This window comes from Notechis scutatus, chromosome 4 (assembly GCF_049901735.1).
Source record: "Notechis scutatus isolate UNSWTSFEM ecotype Mainland chromosome 4, rNotScu1.2, whole genome shotgun sequence".
Taxonomy (NCBI): Eukaryota; Metazoa; Chordata; class Lepidosauria; order Squamata; family Elapidae; genus Notechis; species Notechis scutatus.
Window position 1 is genome coordinate 163,029,629 of NC_142012.1, and position 26,695 is coordinate 163,056,323.

Sequence of the window (26,695 nt, forward strand, 5' to 3'; positions counted from 1 at the left end):
AAAGAAAAAATAAAATACATTCATCAAGAATCATAAGATACACCACTTAGTGATAGTCACAGGTTACTAATAAGCAATCAAATCTTGCTAGGAAACAAATAAAACAATATAAATTGTACAGATACAAGCAACACGGTTATAGTCATAAGTGAGAAGAGATAGGTAATAGGAAGGACGAGAAGAATAGTAATACAGTCTTAGACGTTCCTAGCTCAATTTCTGGAAGGACACCGGAATCCATCGGCCAAACTTTTCTCACTGCCAAAATGATGCCAAGTCAGGAACGGCACACAGGCAATCTCCACCAAAAGGATAGCCCAGATCACCTGGATCTTGTTGCACTTCCCAATGTTGTGCCACGAGGAAGAAGCGGAGCTCTGGGCAGGGGCTTCGGTGTTCCCTTTTGGGCTCAAACAAAAAAGCCAAGGCAATCCTAAACTGCATTAACAGGGGCTGCCACAAAGAAGGCGGTGTCAACCTTCTTTCCAAAGCACCAGAAGGCAGGACAAAAAGCAACGGATGGAAACTGATCAAGGAGAGAAACAACCTAGAACTAAGGAGAAATTTCCTGACAGTTAGAACATTTAATCAGTGGAACAACTTGCCTCCAGAAGTTGTAAATACTCCAACAGTGGAAGATTTTTATTTTTTTTTAAAAAAAAGATTGAACAACTATTTGTCTGAAATGGTATAGGGTTTCCTGCCTAAGCAGGGGGTTGGACTAGAACAGGGGTCGCCAACCTTTTGGACCTCAGGGATCACCAAAGTCATAATTTTAAATCCCAGGGACTACTAACCGGTTCTGTGAGTGTGGCCTAATTTGTGGGTGTGGCTTGGTGGTCATGTGACTGGCTGGGCATGGCTTGTATGTAAATATTATAAATATTTATATAAATATTGAACTTGTTTATAGAAAAAGAGCAACTTTTACCCAAAATCAGGCAAAGCAGGCAGGCAGATTGAGTTGCTCACAGAATCACAGATTCACATCTGTGTTTCTGCCATCGGCTACCTGAGTCTGCACTGAATAATAGATGCTTCAGTCCTAAGGGAGGTTCAGCTCTGCTTAAAAGCAGAGCTGAAGATCTAAAGACTAGTTAGAAAGCAAGAAATCCAACCATTTTCTGCTTTCTAGCTAATCTAAATCTTCCAGCACAGCAGAACAGATGATGGTCGGACAAAGGAAAAATAGCAATTTAGCAGACAAGTTTACCGGGTAAGGAGTGAGTGGGCGGGGAGGGAGGGCCATGTGGGCAGTGCAGCCTTCTGTTCCTGCGCAGCCTGGATTAATTGCTTTGGGGGATGCTCTGGGGGTGACATTTCTCTGCGGACCACCAAAAATTTTTTGCAGCTCACCAGTGGGCCGCGGCCCACCAGTTGGCGATCACTGGACTAGAAGACTTCCAAGGTCCCTTCCAACTCTGTGCAGTGGACCTCTCACGTGCCGGGGGAAATGGCTCTGTGTGCCACTTCCAGCACACGTGACATAGGTTCACCAACAAGGGTACAGGTTCTCCTGCTTGAACAGAGGGCTGGGCTAGAAGACCTCCAAGGTCCCTTCATGTCACTCTACTCCACTCCACTCCACTCTACTCCACTCCACTCCACTCTACTCATTCTATTCTATTCTATTCTATTCTATTCTATTCTATTCTATTCTATTCTATTCTATTCTATTCTATTCTATTCTATTCTATTCTATTCTATTCCATTCCATTCCATTCCACTCCATTCCATCCCAATCCCTATCTCTATTATTCCTATTCCTATTCTATTCAATCAAGATCAAGGGAGGTGCTAATACCACTCTATAAAGCCTTAGTAAGACCACACCTAGAGTACTGCATCCAGTTTTGGTCACCACACTATAAAAAGATGTTGAGACTCTAGAAAAAGAGCAACCAGGATGATTAGGGAACTGGAGGCTAAAACATATGAAGAACGGTTACAGGAACTGGGCCTGGCTAGTTTAGTGAAGAGAAGGACCAGGGGAGACAGGATAGCAGTCTTCCAATATTTGAGGGGCTGCCACAGAGAGAAAGGGGTCAAGCTATTTTCCAAAGCACCCGAAGACCAGAAAAGAAATAATGGAGGGAAACTGAACAAGGAGAGATTTAACCTGGAAATAAGGAGAAATTTTCTGACAGTGAGAACAATCAACCAATGGAACAGCTTTTGCCTTCAGAAGTTGTGGGAGCTTCATCACTGGAGGCTTTCAAGAAGAGGTTGGACTGCCATCTGTCTGAAATGGGGTAGGGTCTCTTGCTTGGGTGTGGGGGTTGGACTGGATGACCTGTAAGTTTCCTTCCAACACTGTTATTCTAAATACTTCTAACTCCCCAAATCCAGATAGTCCTCGACATACAATCATTCGTTTAGTGACCATTCGAAGTTACAACAGCATTGAAAAAAGTGACTTGTACTACTTCCATGTCAGTGCTTCTGTGATGAAAGGATCTGTTGGTGACATCATCATTGCCCAGGGAACGTCTAGTCAGGGGCTCCTTTTGTGCCCCATGGTGGCCATTTTTCATACTTACGACCGCTGCAGCATTCCCAGGGTCACGTGATCTAAATTGGGATGCTTGGCAATCGGTTCATATTAATGATGGTTTGCAGGGTCCCGGGGTCACGTGATCCCCTTTGGCGACCTTCTCACAAGCCAAGTCAATGGGGAAGCCAGATTCACTTAATGTCCGTGTTACTAACTTAACAACGGCAGTGATTCACGGCAAGAAAGCTGGTAAAATGGGTGTTCTGACCCAAACCCTTGTCCAATTAAAACAAACACGAACCAAAGGGAACAGAAACCTTTTAATGATTCTTACGAATCCTCGGTTAAAAGGCTGCTGCAAACTAATAAACTTTGATAAGCACGAGCCTTGCCAAAACTGTGCCAGGCTGCCAAAAATAACAGGTAAGGTTACCGAGAAATATTTTACAACACAAGAGTCTTCAAATACCAACTTAAGATACTGCAGTGTCCACGAGGCTCGAGTTTCAAAACGTCTTTGCTTCCTGCAAAGAACGTCCAATTCACAGCTGGCTTTTATCCTCTTGAGGGAGGGGCCATTACCTTGCAGCCTTACTCCTGAGTCGCCCATGCTGCTGCAGCTGCTCTTTCCTGAGAGCAACCTTGTGTGCATGCGCACTTGGCACAGGCTCCTCGGGAACCTCCTCATCGCTGCTGACAGCCCCCACAATCTCTGAAGGCAGCAGTCTACTCCCTAATGGTCCTGGCCCCTCACCTGAGTCCTCGCTCTCCTCAGCCGTCCGCACCTGCTGCCGGCTAACCACAACAATGGGGTTCACAAAATTCACCCTAACAACTTTCTCTCTTAGCAATGGAAATTTTCAGTGGAAAGGCTGGTTGGGGAATATTGGGAGTTGAAGTCCACACCTCTTAAAAGTTGGCAAGTTTGAATAACACTGCTGCAAATGATCAAGGAAACCACCATGTGGTTTCATCTACAAGGATCCAGGCTACTAACCTCAGTTAATACTTGGTCCAGAAGTATCTTGGCCTCTTGGGAGACATTCCAGAGGTCCTTTTCTTCCACCATGATGGAATCCAGAAAGCCCTTCTCCAAGACCACGTCAAAGCTTCCGTCCATGAAAGTCAAGAACCGGGCATCCATTACCGCCCAATGCAAGCCCGAGCAATGCGCGTAACGGTCTCGCATGCTTGCGATGCACACAGCGGAATAATCTATGTTGGTGATGTCTGTGTATCCAAGCTGGAAAAGATCATAACTCAGAGCACTGTTCCCACAACCTGCAGAAGACACATTGGTGAGTTGGTTATTCTCAAGGATTTTCCAGCGGTCAATCGCTCAGGGATGCAAGCTGGGAGCATCAGCCACTCCAGCTCTTTAAACTTTTGTCACAGCTAAATATTTGACATCTATAAAGACAGATATTTAATGGAATAATAGAGTGAGAGAGGGAGGGAAAGAGAGGAGAGGGAGAGAGAGAGGAGAGGGAGAGGAGAGAGAGGGAGAGGGAGAGGGAGAGAGAGAAAGAGAGAGAGAGAGAGAGGAGAGGAGAGGAGAGACTTTTGGCTTCATACAAGGAAAGCAGCAGAAGTCTTTTTTTCTCTCCTCCAAACTCTGCCAGAAATGAGTCTTTGTGAGACTTGTCGTGATGGCGCAGCCTCTTGGAGCAGGATGCCTTGCAGGGTCCCAAAGACTCATTTCTGGCAGAGTTTGGGGGAGAGAAAGAAAGACTTTTGCTGCTTTCCTTGTGTGCAGCCAAAAGCAGAACAAGAAAGAAGCAGAAAGAAGCAGCCTGTTGGCCAGGCCAGGTGCGTCGGGCGAGTGGGGCAAGTCTCCCCTCTGCATCCTTTCCCCCCTCCCCTCACTACCTCGTGTTGTTTGCAATGCAAGCGATGCAAGCCTTGTGTTCCTGAGGGCCATGTGGGCGGTGCAGCCTTGAGTTTCCGTGCATCCTGGATTCATTGCTTTGGGGGTGACACTTCTCTATGGACCACCAGTGGTCTCCGGCACACTGGTTGGCGACCACTGTTCTAGTCAACTCCCCTGCTCAAGCAAGAGACCCTATATACCATTTCAGACAATCCAATCTCCTCTTAAAAACCTCCAGTGATGAAGCTCCCATGATGTCTGAAGGCAAAGCTATTACACTGGTTAATTGTCCTCACTGTTATGAAATTTCGCCCTAGTTCCAGGTTGCTTCTCCTCTTGATTAATTTCCATCCACTGCTTCTTGCCTTTAAGAGTTTTGGGGAATAGGTTGACTCCCTCTTCTTTGTGGCAACCCCTCAAGTATCATGTCATCCCTAGTTCTTGTTTTCATTTAACTAGACATCTCCAATTCCTGCAACTGTTCTTTATATGTTTTAGCCTCCAGCTCTTTAATCATCTTTGTTGCTCTTCTCTGCACTTTTTCTAGAGTCTCAACATCTTTTTTATAGCGTGGTGACTGGATCAAGCGTATGGGATTGCAAAAGAATCACACTAAAAAATTAGACAAGTAACACTATTCCAGATGTCAAGGAATGGTTGCCAGAAATCTGGGGTCTATGTTTTGGAAAAGACAATATTTTCTACTGATATTTTCAAAGGATGCAGCAGTATGTGTTACTCTGGAGGAGATCTGGCCATCTTTTATGGTAACATTTTGTACATATTATAGTAATGTATTATTAGGAAACCAGCAACTATTAGTAAGTTACAAAATATAATGTAGATTCCCTCCCCCCACTTTTTTTCCCCTTGTTTTTCTTTCTTTCGTATTTTTAGTTTGTTTGAGGTTTCTCTTTTCTAATTTTTTTGGAGAAAAAATAGGCTTAAAGGTTTTGTTAATTGTATAACATTTTTAGACAGGCAAGACAGACCGAAAGATATTTTAAAATTCAGGCATTTGCTCATGCCAGTACAATACTCTCATTAGTTTAACTACAAAAAAATGCCGCTAAAACACAGCTTCTGGGTTAAAAAAAAACACTAAGTAAAAAGCTTTTGTACACAAGAGACTGAAATGCTCACCACCCTCTGAAATATTTGTATTTTAATTTGCACCCTAGTCTTCTGTAACATCAAGCTGTGCAAGAATTTGAATTTCAAAAATTCAACTAAGAGTGTTAAAGCTCACATTTTATTTCCATTCTGTTTCAGAACTAACCCAGAGCTGCGTAAGCAGAACACCTAGGATCTTTAAAAATAAAATAAAAACCTTTACCAGATTGTTATTTTTAATGTGACAGAAGCTTGAGAGGAACAGTATTAATTAAATGTAAGTTTCCTTTAAATGTAAAGGGACTGATATAAAATTTAGCTTTGGTTTCACACGTTATAGTGATGGCGAAACTTTTCGTTGTGGTGTGCCGAAAGCACGCACGTGCCGGCACCCACAATGCAGTGCCCCCCGACTCCCCTGCGCATGCATGCGCAACACCCCTGCCCCGTCCCCTTTCCTGAACTGCACATGTGTGTGCCTCCAAGCTGGTTTTTTGGCCCGTTTGAGGCCGTTTTCACCCTCCCGGAGGCTCGAGAGAAGCCTCCGCAGCCTCGGGAGGCCGAAAAACGGGCCTTCCGGAAATACCGGAAGTGCCCGTTTTCAGCCTCCAGGGGGCTTCTGGAGCCCAGGGGAGGCTGTTTTTGCCCTCCCAGAGGCTCAAGGGAAGCCTCTGGAGCCTCGAAAGGCTGAAAACTGGCGTGTTTCGGCACTTTCGGTATTTCCAGAAGGCCTGTTTTTCGGCCTCCCAAGGCTACAGAGGTTTCCCTCGAGCCTCCAGGAGGGTGAAAACAGACTCAAGTCAGCCAAAAATTAGTAAATTTGGCTGGGGCTCATGTGCCCGCACAAATGGCTCAGCGTGCCACCTGTGGCACGCTTGCCACAGGTTTGCCATCACGGTTATAGGTAATCTGCAACCAATCTGTTAGTGACCATTTGAAGTTATGATGGACCGCCCCCCCCCCAAAAGTACAGGCAGCCCTCAACTTACAACAATTCATTTGTTGACCATTTGAAGTGACAACAGCATTGAAGAAAGTGGCCGTTTTTCACACTTACGACCATTGCAGCATCGCCATGGTCGTGGGATCAAAGTTTGGCACGTATGTTCCTCTTGGCTTCTAGGTGCTAAGAAAGGATTTTTCAAAATGACCATCGGAGCATTAGTATTTCATATTATATTATTATTAACACGCTCTGATGCTAAGGAGTTCTACTCCCCCTCCCAACCTCAAAAGAGATCTGTTCCAAATGCAAAACACCAGCAGAGGAGTTTCAGTTTTAGTTTGACAGCACCAAGCAGCTTTAGTACAGAACAGTTGAGCTAAGCCACGCCCAGGCTCCTTGCTGTCTCCCTCTTGCTCACGCAGCAAATACTGTCTCAGTTTCCAAAGAGCCCTCAATTTTCTCACACACCGACAAGACGCTAGCCAGATGAATACCAATGGATGCTGGTAGGCAGAGGTAGAATTCCCCCCCTCCCCCTTAGTTCCCTCCCCAAAAACTAAGCTCGACCACATAGCTTCCTAGCGAAGCACGGGTATGGAGCTAGTATGCAATAATTCTCTGAGGAATCTACCTGCCTTGGGAGTTTTGCTTGCTATGGGTCTATTACTTGGAACCCTGATACCCTGAACTAGGATTATTCTTTCTGGAACCCAGAAATGCCTCTGAGCATGTGCAGAGTGCAAGCATCAAATGCAGAGTGTCTTTCCTGAGAGTCTAGGAACAGAAGATTTCTCCCTCTTCCTCCTGGTTAAGCCAGGAGCTAATAGGCATTTCTGCTTCTGCCGAATTTCTGCAGAACCCACCACCCTTGCTCTCTTGCCCAATTCCAGATGTGGCCAGTTTTAAACGAATGTGCTCCTTAACATTTCTCTGAGAAGGTTTTATCCAAAGAAACGCGAGTGGCAGGACAGAGGAAAACCGAGGAGAAGAGAGAGAACGGGGCAGAGTGGGTGCTGCAGATCACAATTAACCTAATTAGTGAGGAAACAGCGGTTAATGAGTGGGTTGCAATAGGCACTTTAATTACTTTTGCAGTGAGCTTGGAAATTCATACGTCTGGCACCTTCTTGGAGGGGAGAGAGACACAGAGGCCTGGCATCTAAAGAACAAGACACCTGAATCAACTTGATTCCCTGGATTCCCGATCCAAGGGATCCCCCCCTGCTCACCTCCTCAAAGCTAATATGCAACCCCCACTCCCAAAAAAATAATAATATGCAAAAGAGAGCCGTGGTGTATACGGATTTGGAGCTGAATTCTTTTGCTTTCTGCTTTGTAACTTTCTGGTGCTCATGAGCAGCTGGCCGATGTGGCAAACGTGTGGCTACCAAAGGACACATCAAACTGGGGAATTCCTATTACACGCCCCCTGCAAACCAAGGAGAGATTAAAAGAGAAAAAAAGAGGCTTAATGCACTGGGCAAAGCAGGAACTGGCCAGGAGCCATCGGCCTGTGAAATACTCAGAAGCTGCAGCTTTTAGTATAATCCCCGCCACAAATTCCCTCAATTTCTGGAAGACTAGAAATGATCAGAATATTTCTCTTCTGCTTTGCAAACCAAGGTTCTTCTCCATGCTGATTCCGTGTTCTGGAGCAGTGGTTACCGACTGATGGGCTGTGGACCACTGGCAGTCCACGAGAAAATTTTGGTGGTGGTTGGCAGAAAAAAATATTTGCATTTTTTTTTTTTATATTGCACAAAATCAGGGGTCTTCAAACGACGGCCCCTGGGCCAGAAATGTGCAATGAACGTTTATGTTGCTGCAGAGAGCCTCCCCCTTCGTGGTCTTTTTGTGTGGGTCGGAGTGGGGCACAAACTCCAACTTGGGGTTTGCTTCAGCCTCCTGGGGTGGGGCTTTGGGTGAAGGCCGGAGGGAAGTGCCGCTGGTGGCGAAGAGCTGAAGGGCCTCATTCCGGTGGGACTGCATCGTGGCCTGGAACTGGCTGACGATCTCAGCCCACTGAGCCTCCAGGTGCCGGTACCTGCCCTTGCACACTCGCATTGTCTTCCTGTCGTGGTTCGCACGGGCGACTCAGGAGTAAGACTGCAAGGTAACGGCCCCTCCCTTAAGAGATAAAAGCCAGCTGAGAAACTGGAGTTCTTTGCAGGAAGCAAAGAATTTTTTTTTGCACTCAAGCCTCGTGGACGTTCATACTCTCTTAGTTTGTATTTGGAGACGGCTTTGTGTTTGAACTATTTCTTGGCAACTTCATCTAGTGTTCTTGGCAGCCTTGCACAACCTTGGCCAGGCTCGTTCTTATCAGAGGCAATTAGTTTGAAACAGCCTTTTAACTGGGAAGGAACAGAATTTGTAAAGAATCATTAAAAGGTTTTGCTGTTGCCTCTGTTTTGTGTTTGTTTCTTTGGAACAAGGTTTGGGTCAGAACACTTCCCTCAGAGTTCCTGGCTCAGGAATTCTGGGAATTGAAGTCCACAGGTTGGTAAAAGGGGCCAGAGTTGCCCATCTGTGCACTAGCCCAAACGGGCTCTCTCCTCTGTAGTTAAGAAATTGGTCTAACGGGCAACCGAGAATTTTTTATTCTCCCGTCTGAAACCAAAACAGATCTGATCTTGCTTAGCTTCCAAAAGCACTCCAGGTTGGAGATGTAAAATCAGCATATGTGAGTGTTTTGTGGAGGCAGGCATAAAAATATCTTAATTATAATGCCACTGGCAAGGGGGGGTGGGGAATCTCTGAGCCATCACTGACAACCTCTCTGTATATATATATGTATATATATATATATATATATATATATATATATATATATATATATATATATATATATATATATATATATATATATATATATTTTAAAAACGCTTCAGGATAGGATGTCTTTTAAGCTACCCACTTGATGCAAGAACAAAAGAAACATAAATTGTCCTTGTGCAAGCAATATTGTCTGATCTGGCCACCACCAAATAGGACCATTTCCAACGCTTGTATCTGGATCGGGCTCAAAACAAGTCGTGGTGGGTGTTCAGCTGATGATATTGAAATGGAGCAGAGGTGGGATTCAGCCGGTTCTGACCAGTTCTGGAGAACCGGTAGCGGAAATTTTGAGTAGACTGGAGAACCGGCAAATACCATCTCTGACTGGCCCCACCCCCATCTGCCCCCATCTGCCTCCCGAGTCCCAGCTGATCATCTGGGTCTCCTTTGGTTGCCCTGCACAGGAGAACGGAGCTGGAAAGCAGGTTAGTGGGGTGGGGAGGGAATGGGATTTTGCAGTAACCTTCCCCCAGGAGTGGGGAGGGAATGGAGATTTTGCAGTATCCCTGCCACGTCCACCAAGCCATGCCCACCAAGCCACGGCACACACATCAAGCCACACCCACAGAACCAGTAGTAAAAAATTTTTGAATCCCACCACTGAAACGGAGCAAGTTATCATGCACATATAGAATTTGATGGTATACAGGTAGTCCTTGACTTATGACCACAACTGAGCCCAACATTTCTGTGGCTAAGCTAGACAGTCGTTCCGTTTTACCTGTTTTACGACTTTTCTTGCCACCGCTGTTAAGTGAATCGCTGGGGTTCTTAAGTTAGTAACACAGTTGTTAAATGAATCGGGCTTCCCTACTGACATCGCTAGTCCGAAGGTCGCAAAAGGGGAATCAGACAACCCCAGGATGCTGCAACCGTCACAAATACGAGTCAATCGACAAAAACGTCCAAATTTTTGACCATGGGGATTCGGCAAACAGTCGTAAGTGTGAAAAAATGGTCCCAAGTCGCTTTTTTTTGAAGGTGCCATTGTAACTTTGAACGGTCACTAAATGAACTGTTGTAAGTCGAGGACTATCACGCCAGAGCTGACTTCTTATCGTTCCTTGCTCTGAGCAGATTAACCTTCAAATTCTCAACTTCCACAGGTGATGCGTAAATGGGAGACTAGATCCCTTGCTACCTCTCTCAACCCACCTGGGGAACTTTCCTGCCACTTTCTAACCTCCTCTTAATCACAGATCAGACAGACGGGCCACCTAACAGGATCAGGGAATTAGTCCGCATTGATCCCAGAGTGCCCGGACAATGAAGCCTCTCTCCCTTGATCAGATTAAGGAAGGTCCGAGCTAAAAGCTAGAGCAAAATAATCAGATTAAAGAGATAAACCACTCTAGGTCAAATCATGGCTCGGAGCTGTTCTCAGGCTGGTGGGACTTCCCAAACTATCAATGTCCTGTTTTATTTTAGTTTTTTTTTTTTTTTTTTTACACTTAGAGATCCATTAGAAGCAAGGATCCCAGGAAACAAACAACAGGATCGGAATCCTTCCTAGGAAACCAGAGACCCAACTGAGCTACTCAGGAAGCCCAATCCGCATAACGAAGGACAAGGCCTGAGGACAGGTAAGCTGGAGGAGACTGTTGTTCTGTCCTAGGCTTCCCCAAAAAGCACTAAGCAGACTCTTTGTCCCAACCAAACACCTTTTATTAAAACAAATATGAATTTCTTGCATTCACATTCAACCAACAGCCTGGCAAACAGTCTATCAAGGGTGTAATTAGGAGCACAGACCTTATCTATCTTGGAAAGCTGCCCGGTAAATATTTCCAAACGCAGTGCTGACAAGGAAGGGCTTAGCAGAGACTCTCTAGGATGCACAGACAGATCTTCACAATGATGGAACGAACCCATTGTTTCCTGCACAAGCCTCCTCAACTTTTTGGTCCTCTTTTAATCCTAACGGGAGGGGCCATTCATCATCCACCTGTGGCGTTCTTCCATGTCGACCCTGAGTTCGTAACTGTTCTTTCCTTTGGAAGCTTTGTGTATTCGCAGGCTGGGAACCCGTTCCAGCTGCTCTTCCGCCTCACTGCTGTCCAACCCTGAAGGCAGCTGATGACTGCCAGCCTGTCCTGGCCCCATCTCTGCCTTTGACACAGATCCCTCATCTGAACCTTCCTCAGCCTTCAGGACTGGCCCGGGTTCCTCCCCAACCTCCTTGATGTCTGACTCTGCTGCCAGCTCCACCAGCCACCGGAGGGCCAAAACAGATGTTTCCTTGATAGCAGAGGTCCCCAACCCCTGGTCCGTGGCTTGTTAGGAATTGGGCCATGCAAGCAAGCGAAACTTCATCTGCGCATATGTGGGATCGAGGTAGCACAAGAAACTATGCCTCCCCCCCACCTACACGCTCCGTGAGAAAATTGTTTTCCATAAAAACTGGTCCTTGGTTTAAAAATTGGTTGGGGGCTGCTGCTTTATAAACAGTCCTTGACTTATGACAGACTGTCCATTACCATCGTAAGACCTGTCTTGAAGTAGGCCACCCACATGACCAACCCAATTCTACAGCCTTTTTGCAATGGTCACTAAGCAGCATCGTGGTTATAAAGGAACCGATGCCGTTAAGCAAATGCCGGGGTTGTTAAGTGAAAACGACAGTATGGGGTGTTTTTGCTGAAAACCGCTGTCAGGGTTCTGGCGATTGCCCTAATTATATCATGAGCCTCAAGCCAAGCTTCAAAAGAATCCAACAGATTTATTAGGAGCAACATGTCGACATTATCCCAGTTGGAGCCAACTCTGCAACACATGATTTACGATCATCTGTGATCCTGTTTCCTCTCTCCACCCTGGGTCTGTGATCCATCAAATTCTCCAACAAAGCACTTTAATGGGCTGGGTGTCATCAATCACATTCTCAAATGAAGAATTTTCCGGGCAGAAGATCTGGTAGCCTAGCTACAATCTTTGTAAGATAAGCGTGGAATGTACTTCTGGTGTGTCCCCCCGCCCCCGCTTATGGCAACTCAACATAGGAATGCTTTATGAGTTGACAACCGGATGCAAATGCTGGATTTCAGCAAACATCGTAAAAGGTGACTGCAGGATGCCGTGCACGGTTGGAAATGTGGGCTGGTTGAAGAGCAGCCAACGCGAGATGATGTGATTGTGGGGGCAGCTGTTGGAACTTCGGAACTGGGCTGCAAGTCCTCCTGGAGAGGGCTGCTGTAACTTCAAATGTTCGCTAAGCAACCGGTCGTAAATGGAGGATTACCTGTGCTTTAAATATCAAGCTTGCAATCCGCACACATTTATTTTCAATCAACACACAACAGTTTATTTTCCAAAGCGGTAGGGGGCAGGAGAAGGAACAATGGATGGGAAATAACCCAGGAGAGAATTAAATTGGAATCAAGGATAAACTTCTTAATAGTGAGGACAATTAACCAGTGGAACGGCTTGCCTTCAGACATTGTGGGTGCTTCACTGCTGGGGAATTCTGGGAGTTGAAATCCACATGCCTTGAAGTTGTCAGGGTTGAGAAATACTGATTTAAGGACTTGGGGAATCGGAAGCGCGGATCGGAAACCCGTGCGTTTCCTCTTCCTCCAGAATATTAAAATCGGTTGGGGAAATTAAGTAACATTATTCCAGTATGTGAGAGGTTGCCACAAAAAAGAAGGGGGACAATTTATTTTCCAAAGCACCAGAAAGCAAGGCAAGAAACCATGGATGGAAAGTAATTTCTGGTTACTTTCTACCGTTTCTACCATCGAGAGCATTTTGGCATACTGTGCAACGGTGTGGTATGCTGGATGCTCTGCAGTGGATAAGAAGATGCTCCAGAGAGTTATAAACACATCACAAAAAAATACATCGGTTGCTCTCTTTCTTCTTTGGAAGAGATTGCGAAGACCAGATTCCTCTCTAGAGCACTAAAAATCTCCACAGACCGTTCTCATCCTGGACACTCATATTTCGAACTGTTACCATCAGGGAGGCGTTATAGGTGTCCTAAAATGAGGACTAATAGATTGAGAAACAGTTTCTTTTCCAGGGCAGTAATTGTCTTGAATCAAACAGGGCATTTGTGATTTAGTCCTATTATTGTTCTTGTTGTTCTTGTTCTTGTTGTAATTTTTAAATATTCTGTGGTGCGATTGTGATGTGGTGTTTGGGGCACTGTGCTGGAGTAGCTTTCACATTTCATTGTATTCGTGGAATGCAATGAGAATAAAGGTATTCTAATCAAGGAAAGAAGCAGCCTGGAATTAGGAAGAAACTTCCGAACAGTGAGGACTATTCACCAGTGGAATGGAAGTTACCTTCAGAAGTTATGGTGGTTCCGTCACTGGAGGTCTTTAAGAAGAGATTAGACAGCCAGCTGTTTGAAATGGTATAGGGTCTCCTCCTTGAACATGGGGCTGGACTAGAAGACCTCCAAGGTCCCTTCTAGCTCAATTCTGACTGATTGATTGATTTAGCAATTTGGAGTGGAGCATTAGGGATCTGTTCCTCTGGTTGGAGACCACTTTTTAATATGACGGAAGGAGGGACCCAAACCTCTTTGAAAAGTTGGACCTCTTATCCTGCTTCTGTCCATCCCGTCGATTTCCACCTTCCCACTGAGGGAAACCACCACAAAAGGAGACGCTGCCCTGCAGAACAAACAGCCGGAGCAAACAAGCCACGCCAGACATGGGGAAAGGCAGAAACCCAGGTAGTCCTTGACGTACGACCACAATTGAGCCCAACATTTCTGTTGCTAAGCGAGACAGCTGTTAAAAGTGACTTTGGGCCCGTTTTACGACCTTTCTTGCCACAGCCGTTGAGTGAACCACTGTGGTTGTTAAGTTAGCAACCCGGTTGTGAAGTGAATCTGGCTTCCCCACTGACTGTCAGCTTTGGAAGCCATATTGAGATTTGATGCTCCCACACTGCCACAAGCCTGAGAAAGTTGGAGTGGGTGGGGATTCAACTGAGTAGCTCTAAGTAGACAAAATAAAATTCTTTTGTTAGTTCAAGGTCACTGAGTTTGGTGCAGGATGAAATAGGGATTTGACTTGAGGATGGATCGTGATTGGGTGACATGATGACGGCCCGGGGGGGATGGATTTGTAGTTTTGAATATTGCAAGGAAGCCCGAAAACTTTCAAGTTCAGGATTCCACAGATATGCCAGTTTACTATCTAAATAAAGGTACTGTGATGACCCAGGGTGTAACACAAACGTAACAACATCCAAAACGTAAATAAATGTCCTTTAATGCCTCCAACTTGGCCCCACTGTTCAATAATTCTCAGTTGGAGATAAAACATACTCAAAAATAGTCTTCAAAAGAAAGCAATACAGTCTGAACTTAATGAGCAGATAGAGGTGAAATAAAAAACCAAACAAACTACAATGACGAAATTTCCACAACAGAACAGGATAAGTAATCACCAAATTCAAGGAGATAACACGGCACAGTCTGTTGGAAGGATGCCAACCAAGATAACTTCAGCCCAAAATAACACACGCTTTGCTTCTGGCAACACTGTGTTGTAATTTGTCTCTCTTATATACTCGTCTCCCCAGCTGCAACCAATGAGGAGGATCATGGCCGCTTCCTCTCTCGTAAGCCAAGTTGTTGCCTTCTCCATTCCTCCTTGCGTGTCCTAGGATGCAGAGGAGATGGTCCTGGTTCTTCCTCTGAGTACCCGGCTGGCCTCTGCCCTTCCCCAGCCACACCTTCACTCCCTGTCAGCTGTTCCTCCTCTCCCTCAGAGTCCAACTCTACCAAGGGGATCACAGGTATCTTTGAGATATGTCTGTCTCGGAGTTATTGATTGGAATGGAGGCTGACATTGACTTTGCTTCTCAGAAGGTTACAAAAGTGGATCATGTGACTCCGGGACATGGCAACCCATCATAAATACGAGTCAGTAGCCAAGCATCCAAGTTTTGATCACGTGACCATGGGGAAGGCGCAATGGTTGCAAGTGTGAATAATGTAAGTCGTGTCAGCCTTGGAAGCCATATTTTACTTGGAAGCTTCGAGGCTGCCACATTTAGTGCCCGGGAATTTGGGAGTGGAGATTTCTTAGCGAGTAGAAGATTAGACTCAACAACATTTTTTCTTAGAAGTCAAGGACAAGTTTCCCTGTACCTGGAGAGGAGTGAGTAGAAGAATGTCTCCAGTTGGGACGAAGACATGATTGGGCCATGTGATGGACTGATGGATGCAGAGGGATCGATCTTTGAATTTCTTTTGGGAAGGGAAAACCTGGAACTTTCAGATTTGGGCTCCCAGATGGGCCAGTATGACAACTCTAATGAACTATAACTTTGAGGAAATGCCTGTCTCAGAGTTTATTGAGTTGGAGTTGGTTAGTTGGAATGCTGACAATTGTTTTTTTTTTCAGTGCCTTTGTAACTTTGAACTGTCACTAAATGAACTGTTGTAAATCGAGAACTACTTGTTATGAGGAGCACTTAAATGCACCAAGGAGAGAAGGAAAAGTATGACAGCTGTTTGAATGCCAAGGTGACTACTGTGGGTACTGTCAAGTTGGGTGACATCTGTGGAAATCTGCTCTGCGGTGCTTGGGCTGACAACGGTTTCTTGGAAACACTGGGAACTATGTAGAAACTTGTGACTGCCCTTCCTCTAAAAAACAGGTATGAAGTCTTCATGGAAAAGCCTGTGCAAATGCAGAACACTCCGGGCTGCAAAAGTGGGACCCCAGGATAAAATCATACCTGTTATCTCTTCTGCATTTCAAAAATTAAATACTGCATATTTATTTACTGTGTTTCCCCAAAAATAAGTCCCTGTCTTATCTATATTTTTTTGCCACCAAAAAAGGCACCAGGTCTTATTTTCGGGGGAGGCCATCCACTGACTAACCTCAGTTGTGAGCGTTGCCCCTGGACTCCTTTTCACTATCAGGGGCCTTCAGGAACTTCTTCTGAAGCTGGCAAGGCTTTCCTGAAGGCCTCTGCAGCCGATAATAGAGCTCTGGATGGATCTGGGAGTTTTGTTACCAGCTACAGAGGCCTTCAGGAAAACCTTGCCAGCTTTGCCGGCTGCAGAAGAATTGGGCTGGCAAGGCAGGTGTCGGGATGTGCAAGGTGGCTACAACTGTCCAAAGGTAAGTAGTAGGGCAGCTCCACAACCCCATCCTAGCTTAATTTTTACCCATGCACCTGGCGTGGGCGGGGTCTTAATTAGGGCTTATATTTGGGGGGTAGGGCTTATATTGGGCACACGTGTAAAAATCAAGCTAGGACTTACTTTCAGGATAGGTCGTATTTTCAGGGAAACAGGGTAATTAATTTCCAAGTATTAAATATTGTGTTATTTTACGGAGGAGGAAGGGACAAGGAGCCTGAATTTTCACAATATTATTTTTAAGGGAATACGATCTTACAGGAACAGTGCCTGAAATTCTGGATTAAGCCTCTGAGTCAGAGTATATATTTTAATAAAAAAATTAACGGACATACCATTTGCTGGTAAATACTAAAATAGGTGTATTTTTATTAGTGAGACCCAGGCCGAGCTGATGCAAATATTTAAGGCTTGTGAATTAGCAATCTGCATATCATTTTTATGGCAGATGTCAACGCGCCCTTGGCGAACAAATTATTCTTACTCCACAATACACTTTGGAAAAGCTGTGGGTGAAGAAATCTGAGCCAGATTTTAAAATAATCCTGACACATGAGCTCAAATCATGTGTACAGCGAACAACAAGCAAAGCAAAACACCACACCAGGCAGTGTGTGTGTGTGTGTGGTTTGCGATTCTTCTCTGGTTTTTGAGCATCATTTTCTCAATTGCAACAATCACGAAGAGGTGAGTCCACATGTCCATTTTGATTTTTCAATTCCTCTCTCCAAAGAACAAGCGCTTGCTGTGTTGTTTTTTTTAAAACCTTTGCTTTATGCCCAAACCAAACTGTAGCCTTAGCGTGATATACCATGGTTTTAGGAAGTTTAACGGTATTATAAATAGAAATCAAGTTCTAGTCCTCATGTTGTTATAGGAACGTAGACATTAAAGCAGAAATCCAAATACGTTTTTCCCCCTTCTATTAATTTAAAAAAGTAAGTTCAAGAGCCAGACAGACTAATTCTTCCATATGTGTAAGAGTGTTTTTATTGTATCTATGATGAGAACAGATTACCTAAAATCCAATTTAGCTAAAAAAAAAAAAATGGAAGGAATGAGTAGAACAGATGCTACCATGAGTTTCTGGAATAAAGGGCAGAAATAAACCCCACACATACTGTCAAAATAACTAGAGAAAGAGTCTAGATCAAATTTGACAACCTTAAAGAGGTGTGAACTTCAACTCCCAGAATTTTCTAGCCAGCTGGGTAGAGAATTCTAGGAGTTGAAGTCCATACTTTTTCAAGTTGCCAAGGTTGAAAACCGTTGACTTCGGCAGTGAGAGAAAGGTACAGGTGCTTTCACAAAATGGCAACTATGGTGGGTTTGGCCAATCGCAAGATACTCCAAAGGCTAAACATGGCTGCTCCCCAACCTTTCTAATTCCTCAGGATGCTCCTAACACTAACTTGGCCTTTTTAATCTGGGAAAGTGGCCACACTTCCAAGCCAAGTGCTGATGGTTAAGGCACCAGGCTAGGAACTAGAAGACGGTGAGTTCCAGTCCCGCCAAGGCATGAAAACAGGTTGGTAACTTTGGGTCAATCACCAGGAGTTGGTGAATTCTAGCCCTGTCTTAGGCATGAAAGCCAGCTGGGTGACTTTGGGGCAACCACCAGAAGACTGTGAGTTCTAGTCCTGTCTTAGGCATGAAAGCCGGCTGGGAGACTTTGGGCCAATCACCAGGAGTTGGTGAATTCTAGTCGTGTCTTAGACATGAAAGTAAGCTGGGTGACTAGGCAAGTCACTCTCTCTCGGCTCAACCCACCTCACAAGGTGGTGGTTTTGGGGCAAGTAGGAGGAGGAAGAAGTATTAGATATGTTCTCTGCCTTGAATTATTTATAAAACTAATAAAGGCAGATGTAAGTAAGTAAGTGCCAGTTCCTGGCCTTCATTATTTTCTAAGAATGGTTCTAAGATGTACATAGGACAGAGGCATTGTTAGAAATAGTTAATGCCCGAGGCTCTGACATGCTTTCCAGCCTATTTAGCCTTTTTTTAAAAAAAGACTCACAGAATAAAATGAAGTGGGGTAGAATCTGATTGCTCCTGGGCGCCATGTTGGGGATTTAAAAGTAAGTGCATCTATTCTGGGAATGCCATACTGCCTCCAAGTGGTCACAAAGAGGACGTGAATATTCCTCCTTTTACCAGAAATTTTGCCATCCTGAAAGTTGTAGAATATTAAAGAAATAGAGATTCAGCAAACTAATCTATTTGCTTGTCCACTGTTGATTGAATAAATCACAATACAATAGAATTTGTATGCGATCTTAGATCATAAACCATTACTGATGAATCACAACGGATAGTTCTGCACCGAACAAGCCACGTTATGAGGTTAGCAGCATGAACGCTGCCTAAGGCTCAAATATAAATGAACTCAACAAGGACATTTCTTTCCTTGTTCACTTTAGTTTCCGGATTTTGCAGAATTTGGAACCATTGCTAGACCATGAAGCAATCAGATTATACGCTGCTCGTTTAAGGAATCTGGCAACAGCCAAATTTATCTAAAACAATCAAAGCTACTGATCAAAGATTTCACCTGGAAATTGCCAGATTGCTACACAGAAGAAATCACTGATCATATTGTATGGGTAAAGATATGGTTAGTCCTTGAATTACATCTGTAAGGGCACCTGCCAATTACGGTCATACGTTGTGACAGTTGTAAGATAGGTCATCCTGTGAGCCTTTACAACTTTCTTTTGCAATGGTTGTTAAGTGAGCCCATTGTTCACTGTGGTGCAGGCTTCCAAAAAACCCAAAACTAAATACCAATTTTTGGCAAAAAAATATCATAAAACACAGATAATTAGGAAATGTGGTCATGTTACTACATGGAACCCCACTAGCTGTTGGAATTTCAGAATTGGGATTGTAAGTACTTTTTTGAGGGAGGGGGAGCTAGAGTTATTTTGAATGGTTGTTATGCAACCATTTGTAAGTCAAGAACTACCTGTAAGGCAGGGGTCCCCAACCACCGGTCCGCAGACCGGTACCGGTCCACGGAACAACCCCTACCGGGCGCGGCTTGCTGGGCGCCATCTTTTTCATGAAAAAGTGCTTCAGGTGAGCTTTTCCGGGTGAGCTCACCGGAAGCACGTTTTCATCAAAAAAGATGAGCGGCGCCAGCGCTTCGGTGAGCTTTTCCGGTGAAAGCCATTTACCCGGAAAAGTTCACCGAGCGCTGGCGCCATCTTTTTGATGAAAACGTGCTTCCGGTGAGGTCACCGGAAGCACTTTTTCATCAAAAAGATGGCGGCGCCAGCTGATGCCGGTACTGGGCACGCGGCGCCCAGCTGATGCCGGTATCAGGCCGCGGCGTAAAAGGTATGTATCTTTTGTGGCTCAGTTCTTTTAAAAGGCACCCAGTCCGAACAATATTTCTAATTTATTTATCTATCTATATCTATCTCTGTCTGTATCTATCTATCCATCTATCTATCTCTATCTATCTATCAAATAATAATTTCATTAGTCATTTGAGCCTCTGTTGAGCTTCACAATCACTTTGTGAGGTATTAGAGTAATTCCCCTCTGAGGAACAGCAATCAAATGGCAAATTTGATCAATTCCATCCATCATTCTGTGACTGATTCACAGATGACACTAAATCAGGGTTGAAAAACAAATCAAAACTGATTTTTTTCCCCGATAGGTTGCAATAGCCTGGTTTGCATATTGTGGTAAAAGATCACGGAGGAGTTTATGCTCAGCCGAAATGAAGGCACATCGGGGCAGGTTTTTCCTGACTTGCTGTATTTCTTTTAAATCCTTAAACAAAGTTTAAGGCCAGGGTTCAAATCCACCATTTTTAGGATGTTCTCCAAGAACCTCTTTCAACCCAGAGGATATTGAGTACGAGGGATCGATCGGAAGCCTCCTTTGGAAAAAGGGCAAAGAAGAACAACTAAGATGATTAAAGGCCTGGAGACTAAAACATATGAAGAACGGTTGCAGGATTTGGGTTTGCCTAGTCTGGAGAAAAGGACATGACAGCAGTATTCCAACATTTCAGAGGTTGCCACAAGGAGGAGGGCATCAACTTATTTTCCAAAGCACCAGAAGGCAGGACAAGAAACAATGGATGGAAAATAATCCAGGAGAGAAGCAATTTGGAATTCAGGAGAAACTTCCTAACAGTGAGGACAATTAACCAGTGGAACAGCCTGCCTTCAGATGTTGTGGGTGTATCTTCCCTGGAGGTTTTTAAGAAGAGACTGGACAGCCACTTATCTGAAATGGTACAGGATCTCCTGCTTGATCAGGGGGCTGGACTAGAAGACCTCAAAGGTCCCTTCCAGCTCTATTCTGATTGAACCAAAGGGGCTACCTGTTAGGATGGGAGTGCCATGGAGCTCTGATTATAGGTAGGCCTTGACTTAAAGCCACTCATTTAGTGACCACTGAAGTTACAATGGCACTTATGACCGGTCCTTGCACTTATGTCCTTCACACCTAGAGGCCACACCTAGAGTACTGTATCCAGTTTTGGTCACCACATTATAAAAAAGATGTTGAGGCTCTAGAAAATGTACAGAGAAGAGCAACCAGGAGGATTAAGGGACTGGAGGCTAAAACCAATGAAGAACAGTTGCAGGAACTGGGCATGGCTAGTCTAGTGAAGAGAAGGACCAGGGGAGACATGAGAGCTGTCTTCCAATATTTGAGGGGCTGCCACAGAGAGGAAGGGGGTCAAGCTATTTTCCAAAGGGTCTGTAGGCCAGACAAGGAATAATGGATGGAAACTGAACAAGGAGAGATTTAACCTGGAAATAAGGAAAAAAACTTTCTGACAGGGAGAACAATCAACCCATGGAACAGAAGTTGCCCTCAGAAGTTGTGGGAGTGCCATCACTTGAGACTTTCAAGAAGAGACTGGACTGCCATTTGTCAGAAATGGTGTAGGGTCTCCCGCTTGGGTGGGGGGTTGGACTAGATGACCTACAAGGTCCCTTCCAACTCTGATTATCTGTATCTGTATCTATCTGTACATCATCCCGGTGGTCCCTTGATCAAAATTGAGGTGCATGGCCACCGGTATTTATAATGATTTCAGCAGCATCCCAGAGTCATGTGATCAGCATCTGGGACCTTCCCAGCCAGTTATGACCAATTGATTGATGGGGAGCCAGATTCACTTAAGAACTGCATGATTCACTTAACAGCTGCAGTGAATTGCTTAACTACCGTGGCAAAAAAAAAAAACCTTAAAACTGGGCACACTGAAATTCTTGTTCCAAGCGTGGCCGTAAGTTGAAGACTCCCTCTAGTTTTCCAAGGCAGTATTATGATCGACAGTTTTTGACGATCAGCCCCTCCATAAATTGGTCTAATCTACTGTTTCCCGAACTGTAGTGCAGGGATTGTCAAATCAGTTATTTGCCAGCCTGTACTGAAAGATAATATTAAAATCCCATCAACATCAATTCTTTTATTGGCCAAGTGTGATTGGACACACTAGGAATTTGTCTTTGGTGCATATGCTCTCAGTGTACATAAAAAGAAAAGATACATTTGTCAAGAATCATCAGGTACAACACTTAATGATAGTCATAGGATACAATTAAGCCATCCAGTCATACTAGGAAACAGTCAATATGAATCGTAAGGATACAAAGTTTACAGTCATACTGTAAAACAATTGTGAGGCCCACTAATGGCAAGAAATGTGTTATTTTTTTTTAATATGGTAAATATGGATAGATATAATAAATGCAAACAAGAGCTCTTTTGGAGACCTCCATAGTTTTTATAAGTGGGAAGAGGTTCCGAGAGAAAAACATTTCAGAAACACTCATTTAGTTCAGGGGTCCCCAACCCCGGTCCGCGGACCGGTACCGTCCGCGGAACAAGTCCTACCGGGCCGCTGGTTGCTGGGCCGCCATCTTTTGATGAAAAGTGCTTCCGGTGAGCTTTTCCGGGTAGAAAGCTCACCGGAAGCACTTTTTCATCAAAAAGATGGCGGCGCCAGCGCGGTGAGCTTTTCCGGCAGAAAGCCATTTCTACCCGGAAAGCTCACTGGAAGCGCTGAGCGCCATCTTTCTTGATGAAAAGTGCTTCCGGTGAGGTCACCGGAAGCACTTTTTCATCAAAAAGATGGCGGCACCCAGCTGATGCCGGTACCGGGCCTCGCATAAAAAAGGTTGGGGATCACTGATTTAGTTGATTGTTTTAACAATGCATGACAGAAACATATTTCTTCAGCTTTTCTGAAACTTCTATCGCTCAGCTTCATTAAATAGCCTCCCAAAGAGCAGAAAAGGACAAGAAGCAATGGGTGGAAACTTAATCCACGAGACAAACAACCTGGAATTAAGGAGAAATTTCCTGACAAAACAATCAACTAGTGGAACGACTTTCCTCTGGAATTTGTGGGTGCCTCAACACTGGAGGTTTGCAAGAAGAGATTGGACAGTATAAGGGTTTTCTGCTTGAGCAGGGGGTTGGACTAGATGACCTCCAAGGTCCTTTCCAATTCTGTTGTTCTTGTGTTGGAGCACTGATTGTCTAGATCAGTATTTCTTGAATTAGGCAACTTTGAGGCGTGGGGATTTCCCAGCCAATTTTAATATTCTGGAGGAAGAGGAAACGGACCAAGTTTCCGATCCCCAAGTCCTTAAATCAGGTATTTCTCAAGACTGGCAACTTGAGAACCTAACACCCAACATCAAAAACGTCATCAAAAAAAGCACAACGAAGAATGTTCTTTCTGCGCCAACTCAGAAAGCTCAAACTGCCCAAAGAGCTGCTAATACAATTTTACAGAGGAATTGTTGAGTCTGTCATCTGCACCTCTATAACTGTCTGGTTTGGTTCTGCAACCCAACAGGACAGACACAGACTTCAGAGGATAATTAGGACTGCAGAAAAAACAATTGTTACCAACCTGCCTTCAATCAAGGACCTGTATACTGCACGAGTCAAAAACAGAGCTGTGAAAATATCTACAGACCCCTCACATCCCGGACATAAACTGTTTCAATTCTTTCCCTCAAGACGACGCTATAGAGCACTGCACACCAGAACAATTAGACACAAGGACAGTTTTTTCCTTGAACGCCATCATTCTGCTAAACAAATAACACTGTCCAACTATTTACAAAGTCTGCTATACTATTACTATTAATCTTCTCATCACTCCTTATTACCCATCCTCTCCCACTTGTGACTGTATGACTGTAACTTTGTCGCTTGTATCCTTACGATTTATATTTGACTGTTTCCTAGTATTATTTGATTGCTTATTGTACCCTATGAATATTATTAGGTGTTGTACCTTATGATTTTTTATTTATGTATTTAATTTTGTCAAGTGATTATTAGATAACAGGTATAAGTATAAACATGGTTATAAATACATGAAATGGATATGAATAAGAAAAAAGAAATAGGACAGGGACACCCCCTACAGACCTCTTAGGAAAGGGGTGAGGTCAATAGTAGACAGTCTAAGGTTAAAGTTTTTGGGGTTTGGGGAAAAAAAACCATAGAGTCGGGTAGAGTATTCCAGGCATTGACCACTCTGTTGCTGAAGTTGTATTTCCTGCAATCAAGTTTGGTGCGGTTTACCTTGAGTTTGTATCTATTGTGTGCTCTTGTGTTGTTGTGGTTGAAGCTGAAGTATTCATTGACAGGTAGGACATTGCAATATATAATTTTATGTACTATACTTAGATCGAACCGAAGGCCACATAGTTCTAGGTTTTTAATTCTAAAATTGTAATTCTAAAATTCTTGACGAATGCATCTTTTTTTTTTATGTACACTGAGAGCATTTGCACCAAAACAAATTCCTTGTGTGTCCAATCACACTTGACCAATAAAGAATTCTATTCTATTCTATATTAAGGTGGGTGGACTTCAACTCCCAGAATTCCCCAGCCAGCTTTTAAGACTGTGGAGGAAACAGGAAGCCCGCGTGTTGGTGATGCACGTGCGTGCCTTGAGCCTCCACAACACACAATTCCAACGAGGGTGGAGGCGATCGCTTACCCAGTACCAGGATCCGGTCCCCCGGCTTCAGTTCCGCCTCCAGCTGTTCGCGGAAAGACTCCAAGCCCCCGAACCACTCCGTGGGCTCGGCTCCCTCTTGCTCGTACCGGGCGTCCCAGAAGCCCCGTTCCCGGTACCGGGTGTTGGAAGCCGGGCGCTGCCTCCGCGGGGCCTCCTCCATGGGGGAAGGAGGGAGCCGAGGCGGAGGAAAGCCCGGCGACCACCGAATGGTTGAACTGCCCCCCTCTCGCCCCCCGCCTCCCGCCTATGCTTGGCAGCCCTGGGAATCTTGCTCGTCCACGTGGCCTGGCAAAACCACGTGGAGCTTCCGGTGGCTGAGCCGGGAGGGTGGATAAAAGCGCTCCCCCGCCCCCGCCCCGCCCGGAAACGCGACCCAGGAGGGTTTGGGTCTCTGCCAGCAGCTGTCCGCTTTCTTGACTGCAGCGTTTCCTCTTTCAGGTCTGTAGTAGAGCAAGGGTCTTCAAACTCGGCAAGTTTAAGACTTGTGGACTTCAAATTCTCAGAATTCCTGAGCTAGCATGACTAGGAGGAATTCTGGGAGTTGAAGTCCACAAGTCTTAAAGCTGTCAAGTTTGAAGAGCCCTGTTGTACAAAAGATTCTCAGTCATCCAGGTCATGGTTGTCCCAAAGGTGCTTTTTCAGGAGGCAACTGGACTTTCTGGTTTCTTTTTTTCCTTTGAAGTCATTTCGCTTCTTCTCCAAGAAGGTTCTTCAGCTCTGAGGGGATAGTGGAGAATGGAAAGATTTATGGTCATGGCCAGCTGTCTGCAAGGAATATAAATCCTTCCATTCCCCACCATCCTGTCAGAGCTGAAGAAGCTTTTTGGATGAGAAGTAAAACATCTTCAAAAGAAAAAGAAAAAAACAAAGTCCAGTTGCCTCCTGAAAAAAGCACCTTTGGGACAACCATCACCTGGATCAGGGGTCTCCAACTTTGGCAACTTTCAGACTTGTGGAGGTCAAATCCCAGAGTTCCTCAGTCAGTTGAAGTCCACAAGTCTTAAAGTTGTCAAGGTTGGTGACCCCTGAGATGACTTAAGAATCTACAGACCAAGCTGTCTTCAAACTTGGCAAGTTGTGGACTTCAACTCCCAGAATTCCTGAGCTAACATGACTGGAGGAAGAATTCTGGGAGTTGAAGTCCACAAGTCTTAAAGTTGCCAAGTTTGAAGACCCCTGCACTTTACAATTTGGGATGAACGCCCATTGAATGATGCAGGAGGAGGAATGGATTTCCAGAGAGAGAGAAATTGCAGATTACAGGAACCAGTAGCAAACTACTCGGGTGACCCTGAGGACACAGATAAACCTCCAAGTTCTTCAATGACGCTCTAAAACGGGGTCCCCAAACTTGGCAACTTTAGGACTTGTGAACTTCAACTCCCAGAATTCCTCCAGTCCACAAGTCTTAAAGTTGCCAAGTTTGGTGACCCCTGAGATGACTTAAGAATCTACAGACCAAGCTGTCTTCAACTTGAGTTAGGACTTCAACTCCCAGAATTCCTGAGCTAACATGACTGGAGGAAGAATTCTGGGAGTTGAAGTCCACAAGTCTTAAAGCTTTCAAGTTTGAAGACCCCTGCACTTTACAATTTGGGATGAACGCCCATTGAATGATGCAGGAGGAGGAATGGATTTCCAGAGAGAGAGAAATTGCAGATTACAGGAACCAGTAGCAAACTACTCGGGTGACCCTGAGGACACAGATAAACCTCCAAGTTCTTCAATGACGCTCTAAAACGGGGTCCCCAAACTTGGCAACTTTAGGACTTGTGAACTTCAACTCCCAGAATTCCTCCAGTCCACAAGTCTTAAAGTTGCCAAGTTTGGAGACCTTTGCTCTAAAACAGGGTGGGCAACCACGGCCCGAGGGCCACATCCGGCCCGTTGGTCTTTTAATCGGCCCGCCGAAGAATTAAGGTTTGATGTGAATGATTGAATGATTGCATTCATTTGATTTTGACTTGTAATAACAGGCATTTTGACACCAGGTAGCAGCCCGTCTGTCAAATTTTAAAAGTCAATGAGGCCCCCGAGCCAAAAAGTTTGCCCACCCCTGCTCTAAAAGGATGCAAATGACCAGCTGTCTGCAAGGAATAAAAATCCTTCCACTCCCGACTATCCTGTCAGAGCTGAAGAAGCTTCTTAGATGAGAAGCGAAGCGTTTTCAAAAGAAAAGACAAAGTCAAGTTGCTTCCTAAAAAAGCACATTTGGGATTATTTCCTACTTCAAGTTGACCCCCCCCCCCCAAGTTGGAGATCTGATATGAGAGAGACAATCTTTTGTCATTT

The 26,695-nt window shown here is 44.7% G+C and overlaps 1 protein-coding gene across 1 annotated transcript in view; it reads right to left on the minus strand.

Annotated features, from left to right (window-relative positions):
- Positions 1–24,918, minus strand: part of EEF1AKMT4 (EEF1A lysine methyltransferase 4) — a 54,927-nt gene extending 30,009 nt beyond the window's left edge. The window contains exons 1-2 of the mRNA XM_026690533.2: positions 24,383–24,918; positions 3,492–3,775 (exon numbers count right to left, since the gene is read on the minus strand). Coding sequence (XP_026546318.2) covers positions 3,492–3,775; positions 24,383–24,563 — 465 coding nt within the window. The 5' untranslated portion in view covers positions 24,564–24,918. The remainder of the gene's footprint in view (positions 1–3,491; positions 3,776–24,382) is intronic.
- Positions 24,919–26,695: the final 1,777 nt, after the last annotated feature.